A 15,228-nucleotide genomic window follows, 5' to 3' on the forward strand; every position below is an offset into this window, starting at 1 on the left:
AAAGTAGTTTCAGAATTACTAACCCATATTCTACAAAAAAATTTACTTGTGCGTAATATTGGACTAAAGTGTTTTTTAGGTCATTGGTCTTAAAGTATACAATCAAAATACCAATTTCCAAGGTTACTTGGTTTAGTTTTTTTTCTTTCCCACTCCCTTCATTGTGGTTAAATTAATGTGGGAAAAATCAATCCCTAAAATTCAAAAGCGAAATGAAACAGTTGAACCTAGCTCTATATGATATGGACAGCATAACCCCAAGAGTTATGCTCAAATGTTTGTATTTCATTTTTCAGTATCTTCATTGTGTTATAATTTCAGTTTGCAGCTCCAATATACCCTTTATCCAGATTCACCAACTGCTAACATTTTGCCTCATTTACTTTATCATTTCTGCCCTAACTCTCTCCTGTCTCTCTGAGTACATAGAGACCTACACACGTGTGTGCACGCACACACACGCCACTTTTTGTCTGAACCATCTGAGAGTAAGTTGTCCCCTGAGTGCCTTAGTGTGTATTTCCTAAGTGCAAGGACGTTCTCTTATATAACCAGGGTTCAGTTCTCAGAATAAAGAAATAAGAATAGTATCTCTAATCCATAGTTCATATTCAAATTTTATCATTTCTTTCAACATTCTTTATAGTTGTTAGTCCCCCAAGATCCAAACTAGGATCACCCACTTTGTTTAGTTCTCATGTCTCCTTTAATGGGTCAGTGCCTTGATCTTTCTTTTCCTTTCACGACCTTGATGTCTTTGAAGGGTACAGGCTAGATATCTTATAGATAGGCCCTTATTTTGTGTCTGTATTTCCTCAGGATTGAGTTCAGGTTTAGTGATACCTCGAAGTGATATGTCTTCTCAGTGTGTCATGTCGAGAGGAACATGATGTCCATTTGTTGATAATAAGTACTTTGAGCTTAGTTAGTGGCGTCTGCCGGATTTCTCTACTATGAAGTTGCTATTTTTCCCTTTGAAATTACTAAGTAGCTTTGGAGAGAAGCTTTGAGACTATGTAAATATCCTGTTCCTCATCAAAGTTTCACCCACTGGTTTTAGTTTCCTTTGATTATTTTTGCCTGGATCAGCCATCACTGTTATGGTTGCAAAGTGGTGATTTTCTAACAGTCATTCTACATTTTTTAGTTACTTTCTACTCTGAGGAAGAGTTTTCCCTTTTCTCCCATTAGTTTATTTATGTCAGTATGTACTCATGGGTTCTTCTTTTATTCAGTGGGTTATATTCCATACGATATTTACTTTGATGTTCAGATAGTCCTGGACCTAACCAGCGGAAGCCTCGTAGGTTTCAGGTGTTATTTTGATGCGTCTCCATCATTCTTTGAGTACTTCCTTATATTCTGGCACAGTGATATGTTTCAGGCTCATCCTGTACTTTGACTACCCTGGCCCTGGAATTAATCATTTCTCTAACATGCCTTGTTCTCTCTTGTTATGGAGAATGGAGTTTAGAAACCAAGATCTGAGGGTTCGTTATGTTCTTTGCTACTGGGATGCCATTTCTTCTAGGCCCTCTCAGTGGACACAGCTAGACTACATACATACACACACAGGGAATATATATACATAACATGCATTCATATGTATATGTGTGTATATACATGCATGTGTCTACGTAAACAGATGCACACACATTCATGTCTTTGTGTGGTTTTATACACATATGTGCACATCTAACCATGAGTTAATACTGATACCTCCAAATCCATTCTAATGCCACAGAGTTGTTCTAGTTTTTCTTCTTTCCATATTTGTAACTTCCTTCTTCAGCAATGAAAACCCTGGCTCCTGTTACCCTCAGTATATTTACACATTTGCTCAGTCCTAGATTACACAGAAAGTGCTGATCCTGCCACTGTGAAAAAGAAACTTATCTGCCAGTGTGTATTTTTTTTTTATTTTTTATTTTTTTAATAAATTTATTTATTTTTGGCTGTGTTGGGTCTTAGTTGCTGTGCGCGGGCTTTCTCTAGTTGTGGCGAGCGGGGGCTTCTCTTCATTGTGGTGCACGGGCTCTAAGCACACGGGCTTCAGTAGTTATGGCTCACAGGCTCTAGAGCGCAGGCTCAGTAGTTGTGGTGCACGGGCTTAGTTGCTCCGCAGCATGTGGGATCTTCCCGGACCAGGGATCGAACCTGTGTCTCCTGCATTGGCAGGCAGATTCTTATCCACTGTGCCACCAGGGAAGCCCCAGTGTGTATTTAAAATTTAAAACACTGGAGTTCGTACATTCTTGGTGGGATATATCCCAGTGTGGGAGGGCAGTAAACCTTACATTGTTTTCAGTAGTTATGTTTCGGTGGTGATCATGATGATACCGTTTTTCTGATATTTCATGTATTTGCGGGATAAATCAGATGAGTAATGATATTGGCATGGTTAAGAACTGAGCTTTTCAACATGGTTAAAAAGCAATACAGATGTATAGTTAATGAAGTTAAAACCCCGTAGTCCCAAATTTGAATGAAAATATCAGTATGATTTCATGATGTAATTTGTCTTATGTGTGCCCGTGATCGTATACACTACACACACACAAACGCTTCTGCTTTTACCCACTGAGTAGGCCCAGGAACAATGACCAACCTAGTGGCAGGGAGCGTCCCTAGAGCATGCAGACTGTTGTCTCTACTGCCACTTCCCACTGAAAGAAGCTCTTGGACTACTTGAAAAAATGACTGAATCCAGGTTTGGGCAGGAAATATACAGTGGGAGCATGGAACATGTTGTCATACCAGAAAGCAAGGGAGCTGTTAGATACTGCTGGCCTTTGATATAACATACAAATATAAATACAGACATATCCATATCTTTTTCTTTATCTATGTGTATATTCACACACACACACACACACACACACACCCCTAACTGTGAGTTCATACTGACACCTCCAAATATAATACCAGAATTTTTCATAGTTTTCCTCCTTTCCATATTTGACTGAATCATGTCAAAAGAACTCAGGAGCGGGCTTCCCTGGTGGCGCAGTGGTTGAGAGTCCGCCTGCCGATGCAGGGGACGCGGGTTCGTGCCCCGGTCCAGGAAGATCCCACATGCCGCGAAGCGGCTGGGCCCGTGAGCCATGGCCGCTGAGCCTGCGCTCCACAACGGGAGAGGCCACAACAGTGAGAGGCCCGCGTACCACAAAAAAAAAGAAGAAAGAACTCAGGAGCCAACTTGAGGAGTTTTCCATAGGCCGTATTTGAATAGCATTAAGAAACAGGGACTTCCCTGGTGGTGCAGTGGTTAAGAATCCACCTGCCAATGCAGGAGACACAGGTTTGAGCCCTGGTCTGGGAAGATACCACATGCCACGGAGCAACTAAACCCGTGTGCCACAACTACTGAGCCTGTGCTCTAGAACCCGAGAGCCACAACTACTGAGCCTGCATGCCACGACTACTGAAGCCTGTGTGCCTAGAGCCCGTGCTCTGCAACAAAGAGAAGCCACCACGATGAGAAGCCTGCACACTGCAATGAAGAGTAGCCCCGCTCGCCACAACTAGAGAACGCCTGCACACAGCAACTAAGACCCAACGCAGCCATAAATAAATAAATAAACAAACAAATAAATAAATAAATTTTATTAAAAAAATAAAACAGCAATGCAGTAAAAAATAGCACAGATATTACTTAAATGCATACTTGCATTGTATTCCTTAAGAAACTAATTATAAAACTCTTCATTAGTCACTTTTGGAGGGTGTTCATTTGGAAACTGATTAAATAAAGAGAAAGAATCAGACATTTAGCTTGTCTCTCCTATATGAACTGTACATCAGGGTAACCAAAAAATTGATGAGGGGAATTGTAACCGCTAATGAAATCATGGATCTAGGCAATGATCATCAATTCAAAAGAAAGACAACCAGACATCATGTACCTTTTGATGGAAATTTATACACCAACTATGGATTACACTTGCCAAAGGTAAAATCTTAACCTGATCAAGTCTCAAGGTATAACTCCAGTTTAGAGGAAATAAAGGGAACGGAGGAATCCATTCAGTGACACAGCCAAAGTGCAGGCGGCAGAATATAGACTGTGAGAAACTGTAGGACAGATACCTGGTCTCTTCAACAAGTAACTGGCATTTGGAAGAATAGGAGAGATCAAAGGCAGAGATATATCAGCCAGTTACACTGCATGGGCTTTATTGGGATCCTGATGCAAACAATCAAACTTAAAGAAATATTATGAGATGAGCAGGGAAATTGGAACACTAGATAGTTAGTACTTAGTATTAATTTTTTGAAGTATAGCGATGGTAATACATTTTACAAGAGTCCTTATGTTTAGAAATGGAATATGTGAGGATGAATCAATATGATGCCAAGGGTTTGCTTCATAGTAATCTTGGAGGGTAGAGGCATAGCAGAGATGAAGCAAGAGTTGACCATAAGAGGTCCTTATACTTTTCTCTACTTTCGTCTATGAAAATTTCTGTATTAAAATGAGAAAACTTAAAGAGTGGTGCTGCTTGCTCTGGGTGAGACATTTCCCCAGAGAGCAAGACAGCATCCTGGGAATGAGTGCCTGCACTCAGACCACAGGCTAGGGAGGGTAGGAAGCCAGGTCCTTCTCATCACTTTGTCCCAGCATACAGCAGTCACTCAGTAAATAACGGGCAATGAAATGGGTGCTCTTGAAGGGGTAGCTGGCATCTGGGTGAATTCTATTCCAGAATCAGTCCCATGACTCGTAACTGTGAGAGCCAGCCACTCTCCCCACGTGGAATATAAGCATTTCCCCGTTCCTTGGGCTGCTTCCGTTCTGTCTGGTGACACAATGTGTGTGACCCTCCTTCCTTCCCAGGCTCAGGCCCGATGTCACCGGATAGGCCAGAGTAAAGCCGTGAAGGTGTATCGCCTCATTACACGGAACTCCTACGAGCGGGAAATGTTTGACAAGGCCAGCCTGAAGCTGGGTCTGGACAAGGCTGTCCTTCAGGACATCAACCGAAAAGGCAGCACGAATGGAGTGAGTATGCTGGTACCTGCTTTCGAGCCTAGAGAAGAATTTATCATGCAGCCCAGGGCCTCTCTGAATTCTTCATTCCTACAGCCATTTTAAGGTTCCCTTTCACTAAATTGAGTCAGGCCGCACATCTTTAATGGGTAATTCCCTGCAATAGAGGGTAATTCAGGTTCAGGTCTCTGCATTTTATAGATGAGTAAAGGAATCTGTAGGAGCAGTTGGGTGGTAGGATTGCCCAACATGCAGTAACATTTCAGTAAATAGAGTTTTACACATTGCCTGTTGGAAATCAGTAGATCTTAACGCTTAACTCTAAATTATCACCATGCTTTTTATCTCATACTACAGACTTCGAGCTCCCTGAAGGTGAGCTATTTTATCTTACCCGGCACCCCTAACAGTACTTGGCATGTTAAAGACATTCAATGCATGATGATCAATGAAAAAATGAATGAATGAAGGATCAGCTTGAACTATGGCAGTTAATACAATCTTCTTTTCCCCTCTAGAGGGGATAAAAATTGCTGCTAAGATTCTTGAATTGTATTAAAGTCTAGGCAAACAAAGCCGAATATCTCCTTAATCTCTGGCCCTTCTGAGTTGTCTTTAGTCCAGATGTTCTACATCCTCTTAGCTATGCGTATGTTGCTAAGTTTAATACTTCAAGTTACCAGTGCTGGGAGTCATGGAATTCCCTCCTGTGATTGATATAAAGAGAACCAGATTCTTAATTAGAACCAGGAAAGGGTGTTTTGAACTCCCATTTCCTGTTTTCAACAAGCAGTTGAGAAGATAACACTTGGCATGGGATCCTTTCTTTAGTTAAGAAATGACATCATTTCCAATACTGTTGTATTTATTTAATAATGAATAACTCATTATTCTTTAGCTCATTTGGTACATCTGGAGGTTTTTAAAGATACAGACTCAAACTAAAACATAAAATAAACATGAAATATATTCTCTTCAGTGGTGCATAGTTTTAATGGTTTGTGACACTTGATAATAACCAGCATCCTGAGGAATGTTAGGGCCACTGGGTCGTGTGCTGGGTTTTATTCCAGAGCTCCCTGGAGGATTGTCTGCCTGCCCTCCCCATCATTCTCTTGAGTGTCTATCTGGGTTTTCATTTTCTAAATCTTGTGTCTTTAGTCTTCTGACATGTGCAATTAGTGGAGGAACTGGGTGCTGAATCATGAAGGTCAGATTTCAGGCTGTTTTTCTCCTGTGCATTTCCCACTTTGTGAGTAGCCTTTGGTGACCTGTCCAGGTACAGCAGCTTTCAAAAATGGAGGTAGAGGACTTGCTCCGGAAAGGTGCTTATGGTGCCTTAATGGATGAGGAAGACGAAGGCTCCAAGTTCTGTGAAGAAGACATAGACCAGATTCTGCAGAGGAGAACCCACACCATCACCATCCAGTCTGAAGGGAAAGGATCCACTTTTGCCAAGGTATAAGGCCCTCTCCGCAGAGTCCACGTGGGGTGGCAGTGGAAAGAAGAGTCTTTATTCTTTGACCCTCATTAGCCCGGCTTCTGTTTGTCTAAATGCAAACCGTTGAAATGGTCTGGCTACACAACTGTTCTGTGTGCCACCCTGAAGATGCAGGTTCTTAGAGAGGCTTTGAATAATGGGTCACAATCTAGAAAAGAAATCACCACTCTGAATCCTTGGAGCTGATCTTCCGTGGGCAGGATAGACACTTGGGTTTGCAGTTTGCCTTCTTCACTATTCACGGAGACTGCTCCAGAACCCTTGAATGGTCATCCCGAGTCCCTTGGAGAGCACTCCTTGATCTGGGAGTTGAAATTCCAGTGAACACGTACTTTGTTCATTTCATGAGACAAGAGATTTTATTCAAGATTCCCAGCTTCTAGTCTAGGTGCCTTTTTCCTCTGCCCATCAGGTCGCTGGATTTAGAACTCAACTAACCAGACCACTTGTCAGATCACTCTCAGGTTCTCTCACCGTAGGTTCTGTGAGCTTCATGACCTGTGTGATCAAATCACCTGTTTGGTGGCTTATGGGGGAAGGGCTTTTTCAGGGACATTTTGTGCTTTAGAGGCATAGCTCATCTCTGTACACCTCATATGGCCCAGCCAGGGCCTTGCCCAAAGTGGAAACCTGGGGATTGGTGAACTGAAAGAAAATCTATATCCAGGGAAGTTTTAAGAATCAGCCGTTTCACGGGCAACTGGACATACGTTGCCATCATCTCCCAGGGGTTGTCCTCCTGCTTCCGAGTTTAAGTTATAAAAAATGATCCTGTAGGTTGAAATTGTAATATCCTCACCCCACCTTTAAAATAAAATTTTAAAACAATAGCTTCAAGATTTTCACTTTCATTTTGGCAGCTCTGTTAGGGGTTTTGATTTTGAATGCGGATGGAGAATATTCTTGAGTCTCTGGTGCATTTGAGATCACACAGGTGTTTTACAATTTGTGTTCAAGTACAGTTTATTGGCTCTTTCTTCTTCACAGGCTAGCTTTGTGGCTTCAGGAAACAGAACGGATATTTCCTTAGATGACCCAAACTTTTGGCAGAAATGGGCTAAAATAGCTGAACTGGACACTGAAGCAAAGAGTGAGAAGGTACAGCACTGAGAATATTTTATTTCATTGAACATTTCACTGGTGTCTTATGGGACCGTAAATTCTTACCAGCTCAAATCATTATTTACTCCTAAGCCTTAGTTCTTAAATAAGGTGCTGTATGTAACCCACTTAAAACATGCCTGGCACATAGAGCTTGAGAAATGTTATCTTTAAAGTGACCTAATGGGGCATACAGTCTGCTGGGTGTCCAGGAAATTCGATAAAAACAATTAGAACTGGAACTGGCCAGACAGGTCAAGATCAGCCCTCTGACCCAAGCCAAAATCCTATCCTTGGCATGTGACCGTTTTCCTCTATTTCAACACTTCCTATGCAAGGAACTTTACCTCCGACGAACATTAGAGGAAAAAAGCATGGTGAAGAAAAGTTTGTTGGGTTCACCTCCATTCTTTTCAGTATCTTGAATTTTCCTATTTCTGAACATGAGAAAGAGAATGGCCTTGGAATAAAACCAGAGTTTGAATACTGGCTCTGCCACTGACCAGCTGTATGTCTTTGGGCAGGGGAACTGACCTCACTGAGAGAGTGAAAAAGGACATGTGAACAAAGGAGGTGGTGACGCCCACTTGGCAGAGTTAGAGATAACATTGTGAAGGTGGCTGCCCAGCCCATGTGAGGCAGCCCATACGTGTTAGTTTCCCCTCCCTCCATCTCTGACCCAGTTACCTCCCTCAGGGATGAGCACACATCACTTTCTGCCTGTCTTCTTGGGTGAGTGTTGAACTCTCATGGACTCACAGACCCAGGAGACTGTCCCTGCTTACATCTAGCTGATTCAGTAACCAGCGTCCAGCCTTAACTATTCTTCCGTAGGATCGCCAGAGGTTGCTTCATCCAACCTCTTTTCTCCTGGTAGGAGGATTCTGCAGTCCCCTTAATAACCTGTTTATAGTGTTTAACAATGTCACAGTCAGGGAGTACTCTGTGTGCAGGACAGTGGGCAAGAGGGGGAAGAAAAAGCTCTTGCCCTGAGACAGTATGCAGGAGCTTAGCTGAGCTTTGGGAAGAGGCATGGGGGGAGGGGCGAGAAGCATGAAGTGATGGAGACCAGAGAAGTGATGGTCTTGGCCAAGGGAGCCGCCAGAATGGGTGAGTTTCCTGAGCTAGAGGTTATCTTTTCCATGAAAGACAAAAGGTTAGTGGCACCAGTGGAAGGCAGAATGAAGTGGCAGTAACTTGTGTTCGTCTTCCAAAAGTTGCTGAGCAGATGGAACTCTCTGACTCCTCCTGTCTCCAGAGCACAGGCGGCCTCCGCATGCCGGGCACAATAGCTGGGGTGCACCACTCCCACCCTTCTTGGCAAGAACAGGAGGCCACTCTGGCGCTGGGGGGCCTCGCCTGCCCAGGCCCCTGTTAGACTGCAAAACCAGCAGATGGGGGCGGCCAGCACTGGGGGCGGAGGGACACACCAACTTCATCAAGTCCCAGAGTGTCCCCTCTGCTAGTCGTGGACACGGCAGGTGTGCTGGGAAGAGGCTTTCCTGCTGGAGGACGAGATGGGGGTGGTTCTTTCCCAAATGTGTCCTGAGGAACAGCAGCAGGATCTGCATTGTGATACAGGGAGAGTGAAGGGGGCTTTCTCCCCAGCAGTCCTCTCTTGTTTCCAGGAAAGCTTAGTGATCGACCGCCCGCGCGTGAGGAAGCAGACCAAACACTACAACTCTTTTGAGGAGGATGAGCTCATGGAGTTTTCAGAGTTGGACAGTGACTCTGATGAGAGGCCCACGAGGTCCAGGCGCCTCAATGACAAAACCAGACGCTACCTCCGAGCCGAGTGCTTCCGGGTGGAGAAGAACCTGCTCATCTTTGGGTGGGTATTGGCTTCACCTGTTTGTTCTTGTTGTTGTTTTCCCCTCTTTGGTTCAGTCCCTGAGATTTGTCCAGTGTGTCTCTCCACTCACCTCTGGGGTCTGGGCTGATGGAGGGTCTGTTGGCAGAAGAGGGAGCTGTGCCTTCTGCCCGTGGCCCCGCTCAGTCACTGCACTCTGCTGCCATGTTGTAGACGGGCCGTGATTTTCTCATATGCTTGTCACGGCAGAGCTCTGGTACTAATTTACTGCCTGGTACTGATTTCCTGCCTTTTTCCCCCAAGGACATATAAGGAATCAGTGTAGCAGATGTTAGAGTTAAGGCATGATTCATGCAGGGCTCTGGCTCTGGTAGAAGTAGAGGGTTTAGCTTCTGGGAGCTCACCATTGCTTTCAAATACTGCAGCTGGAGTCAGTTGGGTTTTTTAATAATTTTTTTAATAGATTTATTTATTTTTATTTGTTTTTGGCTGCATTGGGTCTTCGTTGCTGCGCGCGGGCTTTCTCTAGTTGCAGCAAGTGGGGGCTACTCTTCATTGCAGTGCGCGGGCTTCTCATTGCGGTGGCTTCTCTTGTTGTGGAGCACGGGCTGTAGGCGCACGGACTTCAGTAGTTGTGGCACGTGGGCTCAGTAGTTGTGGCTCGCGGGCTCTAGAGCGCAGGCTCTGTAGTTGTGGCGCACGCGTTTAGTTGCTCCGCAGCACGTGGGATCTTCCTGGACCGGGGATTGAACCCATGTCCCCTGCATTGGCAGGTGGATTCTTAACCACTGTGCCACCAGGGAAGTCCTGGACTCTGTTTTAATTCCAGACTTATTCCTTGCTCCAGATATTTTCATCCCTCCCTTCTTAACATTCTAGTGGTCGTATGAAGCTCTCTGTGTCCAGTGTCCAGGTCACCTCAGTGACATTTGGTGTGCTACAGTATGTGATCCTCGAAGGTCTTTCAGGACAAAGCCCTCAGGGTGATCAGGAAGCCCAGCAGGGGTCGAGAAGCACTCGGCTCCTGTTTGTCCTGCAATGTTGAAGGCATGCGTGGCCCTTCCGCCCTCTAACACCATTCTGTATTTCCACTCTCAGCTGGGGCCGGTGGAAGGACATTCTGACCCATGGACGATTCAAGTGGCATCTGAACGAGAAGGACATGGAGATGATTTGCCGGGCCCTGCTGGTGTACTGTGTCAAGCACTACAAGGGGGACGAGAAGATCAAGAGTTTCATTTGGGAACTGATCACGCCTACCAAAGATGGGCAGGCCCAGACCCTCCAGAACCACTCAGGTGAGGGGTGGCACGGGCCGTAGCCGAGAAGCAGACCCCTGTGGTTCCCTCTCTCCTCCCATGTGGGCCCGTGTTGCCGTGCTTTGGGCACATCTCTTCCTCGGTGTATTTCCAGAAGGCTACCTGTGGGAAAGGATGCTGGTGTTTTCCACGTCCATTCTCCCTCAGAATCATCCAGTGTTAGCTGTGATATTTTGTTTAAGTGCAGGTGGGCCCTCTTGAAGTTCCCCACGTGCCGGTCCTGCCCACTAACCTGGGTGTCACAGGGGTTCCTTCTCTGATATGGGGACTCACACAGCGTGCCCTGCCTCAGTTCCACCTCTGTCTGTGCGTTTCGTTGTACTGCTCCTTCCCTGTGCTGAGACACAGCTCACCTTCACGTCTCAGACCGAGCATTCCTTTTCCCCGGCTAGGCTGTGAGGTCCCCACGGGCACAGGTTCTGCTACACCTTTCTTTTTTTTTTTTTGCGGTACGCGGGCCTCTCACTGTTGTGGCCTCTCCCACTGGGCAGAGCACAGGCTCCGGAAGCGCAGGCTCAGCAGCCATGGCTCACGGGCCCGGCCTCTCGGCAGCATGTGGGATCTTCCCGGACTGGGGCACGAACCCGTGTCCCCTGCATCAGCAGGCGGACTCTCAACCACTGCGCCACCAGGGAAGCCCTGCTACACCTTTCTTGATCCTGCAGGACACTCGGTAGATTCTTGCTGCCTGACTGAATGGTCCTAGGGGTTACTAAGTAGGGGACCGGCTGTCTCCTCGCCATCCCTGCCTGGGGGATGGAGGAGTGGGGCCTGTCGTCCAGGGCCACCGTGCATAGCCTGGCTGCCTCTTTGCCACCCTAGCCCAGCTCTGTTCCGACAGCTGCGTTTAAGCCGTCTCGGCTCATGTTCCGTACCTTTCTGTCTCAGGGTTGTCCGCTCCAGTCCCCAGAGGGAGGAAGGGGAAGAAAACGAAGAACCAGCTGCTGCTCCCGGAGTTAAAGAACGCAGACTGGCTGGCCACCTGCAACCCCGAGGTGGTCTTGCACGATGATGGCTACAAGAAGCACCTCAAACAGCACTGCAACAAGTGAGTGTGCCCCCCTCACCCCTGGTGGCAGCTCCGCTCTGACAGCACGGCTTCCTGGGACCCCCCACAGGGCTGTGGGAGGCCACTTGATGCCCCTGTACCACCGTGCAAGGTCTGGAAAGGCGGATAGGCTGTGTGCTCGAAACTGGGTCAGGGTTCAGTCGCACTGAAGCCTCTCTACCTCCTTTAATCATCCCTTTTCTCCCCCGGAACCCGGCCTCTCTTACCAGAGCAGTTCGTACAGGATCTTCTGACCTGACTCTCAAAATCCACGGAGGACGCTGGTGATTTCACTGCTCACTCTCCTTTTCCTCTCCCTCCCTCCACCCCTGAGGGCACATCAGGGAGAGCAGAAGACTGGCCTTGGTGGCCACCGCTCTAAGCCGTACCCGCTTGCCAGGTTGCTTCCTCTTCAGATTTGCTTTGACATTCATGGCCTCCCGGTGTTTGGTGGACATTCATTTGAGATAGTATTCTTTATATCCCGAGGCTAAGAGCTGGGGTGGGGCAGGCGGAAATAAAGGAGAAAGTGATAGAAAATGAAACTGTTCTTGTGAAGTTTAGTTTGGGGGAGTTAGGGCACCCAGCCACGAAACAATGACAGGTTTGCATGTGGGTACTTGCATCGCTGTACAGTGTATCTGTTAGAAGTAAAAGGACCCTTGGCAACCATCTAGCCCAGCTTCCTAGGCCAGGCAAGACTTACCTCCTCAGTATTCCTGGTAGGCAGTGAGAAGGCCTCAGCTTGCACACCTCTGGTTATAAAGAGTGTATTATCCTGTAAATCAAGATGTTTTGCTAGGTCTTTTCTTCCTCCCTGTAGCATCAACCTAATGGTTCTGTAGTTGTTGGGTTGTGGTTATTTTTCCTTTACTGCTGAAGTCTAACCCTGTCCTTTGATCCCTCCAAATATTTGAAGGTAGGTCTCATGCCCAATACTGTAATAAAAACTACTGAACACAAAGGTACAAGCTCTCTGGGGCAGTAGGTCTCAAGACAAGACTTAAAGGGCACTTGCTGCTGATAGCAGAGCCTGGCTGGGGCAGGACCCAACGGCATGTTCACTGACTGGATCAGAGTCACTGTGAGGGAGCAGAAAGGAAGCTGGCAGGGACGAGGGCTCCTTGATGGGAGACCTGGTATGGCAGGCTCACTGAGGAGTCTGTTGTAAGTACTAAGCAACCATATTTCTTGAACAAGTGAGACATGATAAAAAGTGATACTGGGGGAGAAAAATTAATCCGGTAACAATTTGCAAGATGGAGTAGGTGTTTACCTGGAGCTGAATGGCCAACTAGGAGAGTTCTGTCATAATACTAAGTATTGATCGTGATGACCTAGATTAGGGTGCTGACTGTAGAATTGGGGAGAAAGGGTCAAATACGAGAGCTGTGACTGAAGAAGAATCCATCACGTGTGACGAGGAATACAGAAAGCAGGTAACTCTGTGGCCGTCAGCCTCGTAGGCTGGAGAATGGCGGTGCTTGTAGCCATGACAGAATCAGAATCTATTCAGTAAACGATGAAGAGCAGCACGAAGGACTCGGGTTTTGCCTTATTAAGTCATAGCAGCAACATTTGGCTCTCGCATCCCCAGCTGGAGAGATTAACATAGAACTTCGCTTGACACCCGCACAGATGATCACAGATGTTGAGCCGAACTAACTGTGACCTTTGAGGAATTCCTTAACATTTCTAACCACCAGCCCCAAGGTCTTTCCTGAGTGCGGGCCTTACCCCGAGAATCAAAGAATAATGCAGTAAAGCACTTCTCTGGGTTTGAAGAAGCTGACTGCTGTTTATTCATCTGAATCTGACGGAGAGTACTGTCCTCTTTAGTCCTGGCTCAGCAGCCAAGAGATTCAGAGCCGGCAGGGGTCTTGCAGCTCCTCCCACACAGCGTGGGGATTCTGTGGGCAGTGTCCCAACAGGGACTCCTCCAGCCTCTGCTCGAGCCTTCCTAGTGATGGGAGTTTACCACTTCTCAGCAGTACTCATTTAATTACCAGATGATTCTAATTAATTGTCCTTCTGTATATTGAATCTAAAATCCGCTTCCTTGAATCTTCCACCCTTTGATCTTGGGTCCTGGTTCTGTCCTGAGGTGCACCAGAGAACAGGCAGAGTTTCTTTAGCATAACTGGACTGTGAGCTTCTAGAATTGTGGGCTCTGTTAATTAGCAAATTTACTGCCACCCCAATATCACATGTGATATCACCCAATATCAAGAAAGGTTCTGGGGTCAGGACTGCCTGGATTTGAATCCTGGCCCCATTACTTACCTGCAGGTGAATTATTTTAAAAATAAGGATAATAGTTCCTACCTCAGCATCGTTATGAAGATTAAGTGAGCTGATACATGCTGACAGATAGTGAGTACTCAAAGCATTTGCGTAATTAGTAGTACATGTAGTATTTAGGGGCGTGAAGTTGTTATCAAAAGAACTTCAAAAGGTTAAAAAGCAGCTGCTTCGAATCTAAGCTCTAAGAAGTCAGGACAGTGACTGTGTGTTCAGAGTGGGTATAGCGACCAGAAGGGCCTACCGGGGGGGCCTTCCGGGGATGTTCTGCTTCCTGATCTGGATATTGGATACACATGTGCGTTTGGTATGTGGAAATTCATCGAGCTGTACATTTATGCAAAATGTACTTTCTGGAAGTATATTTCATACCAAGAGAATAGTTTCCTAGAAGAAGAAAGAAATGAAAGAAAAGGGAATACCGCCAGCCAAAAGTTTTAATAGGTTTTGTTTGGCTGAAGTGAAGGGTGTCACAGACCAGCTCCAGATCTCCTTCCCTGTGAGGTCAGATGCCACCTGGGGTTATCATCTCAGCCTGCGAGGAAGTGGCTCTCTAAGAGGAGTTGTCTGTCCGTCCTCTGAGTTGATTTACTTCTCATTTGCAGTATAGGTGAATACTACTGGCTTTCAGTTCTGTTCTCCTGTGCCGCAGATACTGCCCGATGTCAACACCTTTGCCTCTTTTTGGAGATACAGACACAGCTGTATCTTACGTCTTCTGGAAGCCTTCCTCTGATTGAGGTAGATCCAGGCGGGCAGGAATCCTATACCTAAGACAGCCTCTTTCCAGTTCTTGCTAAGGAGGCCGTCAGCTACTGCCAGCTAGGCAGAAGGATCAGGGACGATTGCAAATTCTTAGAGTTCTCATTCTCTGAGCTTTGAAAAAACATCTCGAAATTGAGTTGATTGACAGCTGAGGTAAGGAATGGTATGGCAGAAAAGTAAGGGTTCTTTCCCATCTAAGAGTTTGAGCTTTTATGTTGCCACCTACAACTTAAGCCCACAGTGGCGCTTCCAACCCAGATCTAAGAAACTATGTTTTTTTAGAGGCCTCAACCCCTCGTTATTTAAACACCTTTTGAATAGGTAATACATACACGTGTTAACTAATATTTTTTGTCAAAAGTAAGTTTTCCTCCCACTCCAGCGCCCCTGTTT

General features: G+C 46.1%; 1 protein-coding gene across 1 annotated transcript in view; it reads left to right on the forward strand.

Moving 5' to 3' along the window:
* The window catches only part of CHD6 (chromodomain helicase DNA binding protein 6), a 172,467-nt gene that overhangs the window by 111,073 nt on the left and 46,166 nt on the right, over window positions 1-15,228 (forward strand). Inside the window, exons 19-24 of the mRNA XM_027078281.1 lie at window positions 4,838-5,002; window positions 6,270-6,449; window positions 7,479-7,589; window positions 9,221-9,423; window positions 10,501-10,700; window positions 11,610-11,769. Coding sequence (XP_026934082.1) covers window positions 4,838-5,002; window positions 6,270-6,449; window positions 7,479-7,589; window positions 9,221-9,423; window positions 10,501-10,700; window positions 11,610-11,769 — 1,019 coding nt within the window. The remainder of the gene's footprint in view (window positions 1-4,837; window positions 5,003-6,269; window positions 6,450-7,478; window positions 7,590-9,220; window positions 9,424-10,500; window positions 10,701-11,609; window positions 11,770-15,228) is intronic.

The sequence above is a fragment of the Aethalodelphis obliquidens genome, unplaced genomic scaffold (assembly GCF_003676395.1).
Source record: "Aethalodelphis obliquidens isolate GAN/ISIS:26980383/991018 unplaced genomic scaffold, ASM367639v1 scaffold42, whole genome shotgun sequence".
NCBI classification, from domain to species: Eukaryota; Metazoa; Chordata; class Mammalia; order Artiodactyla; family Delphinidae; genus Aethalodelphis; species Aethalodelphis obliquidens.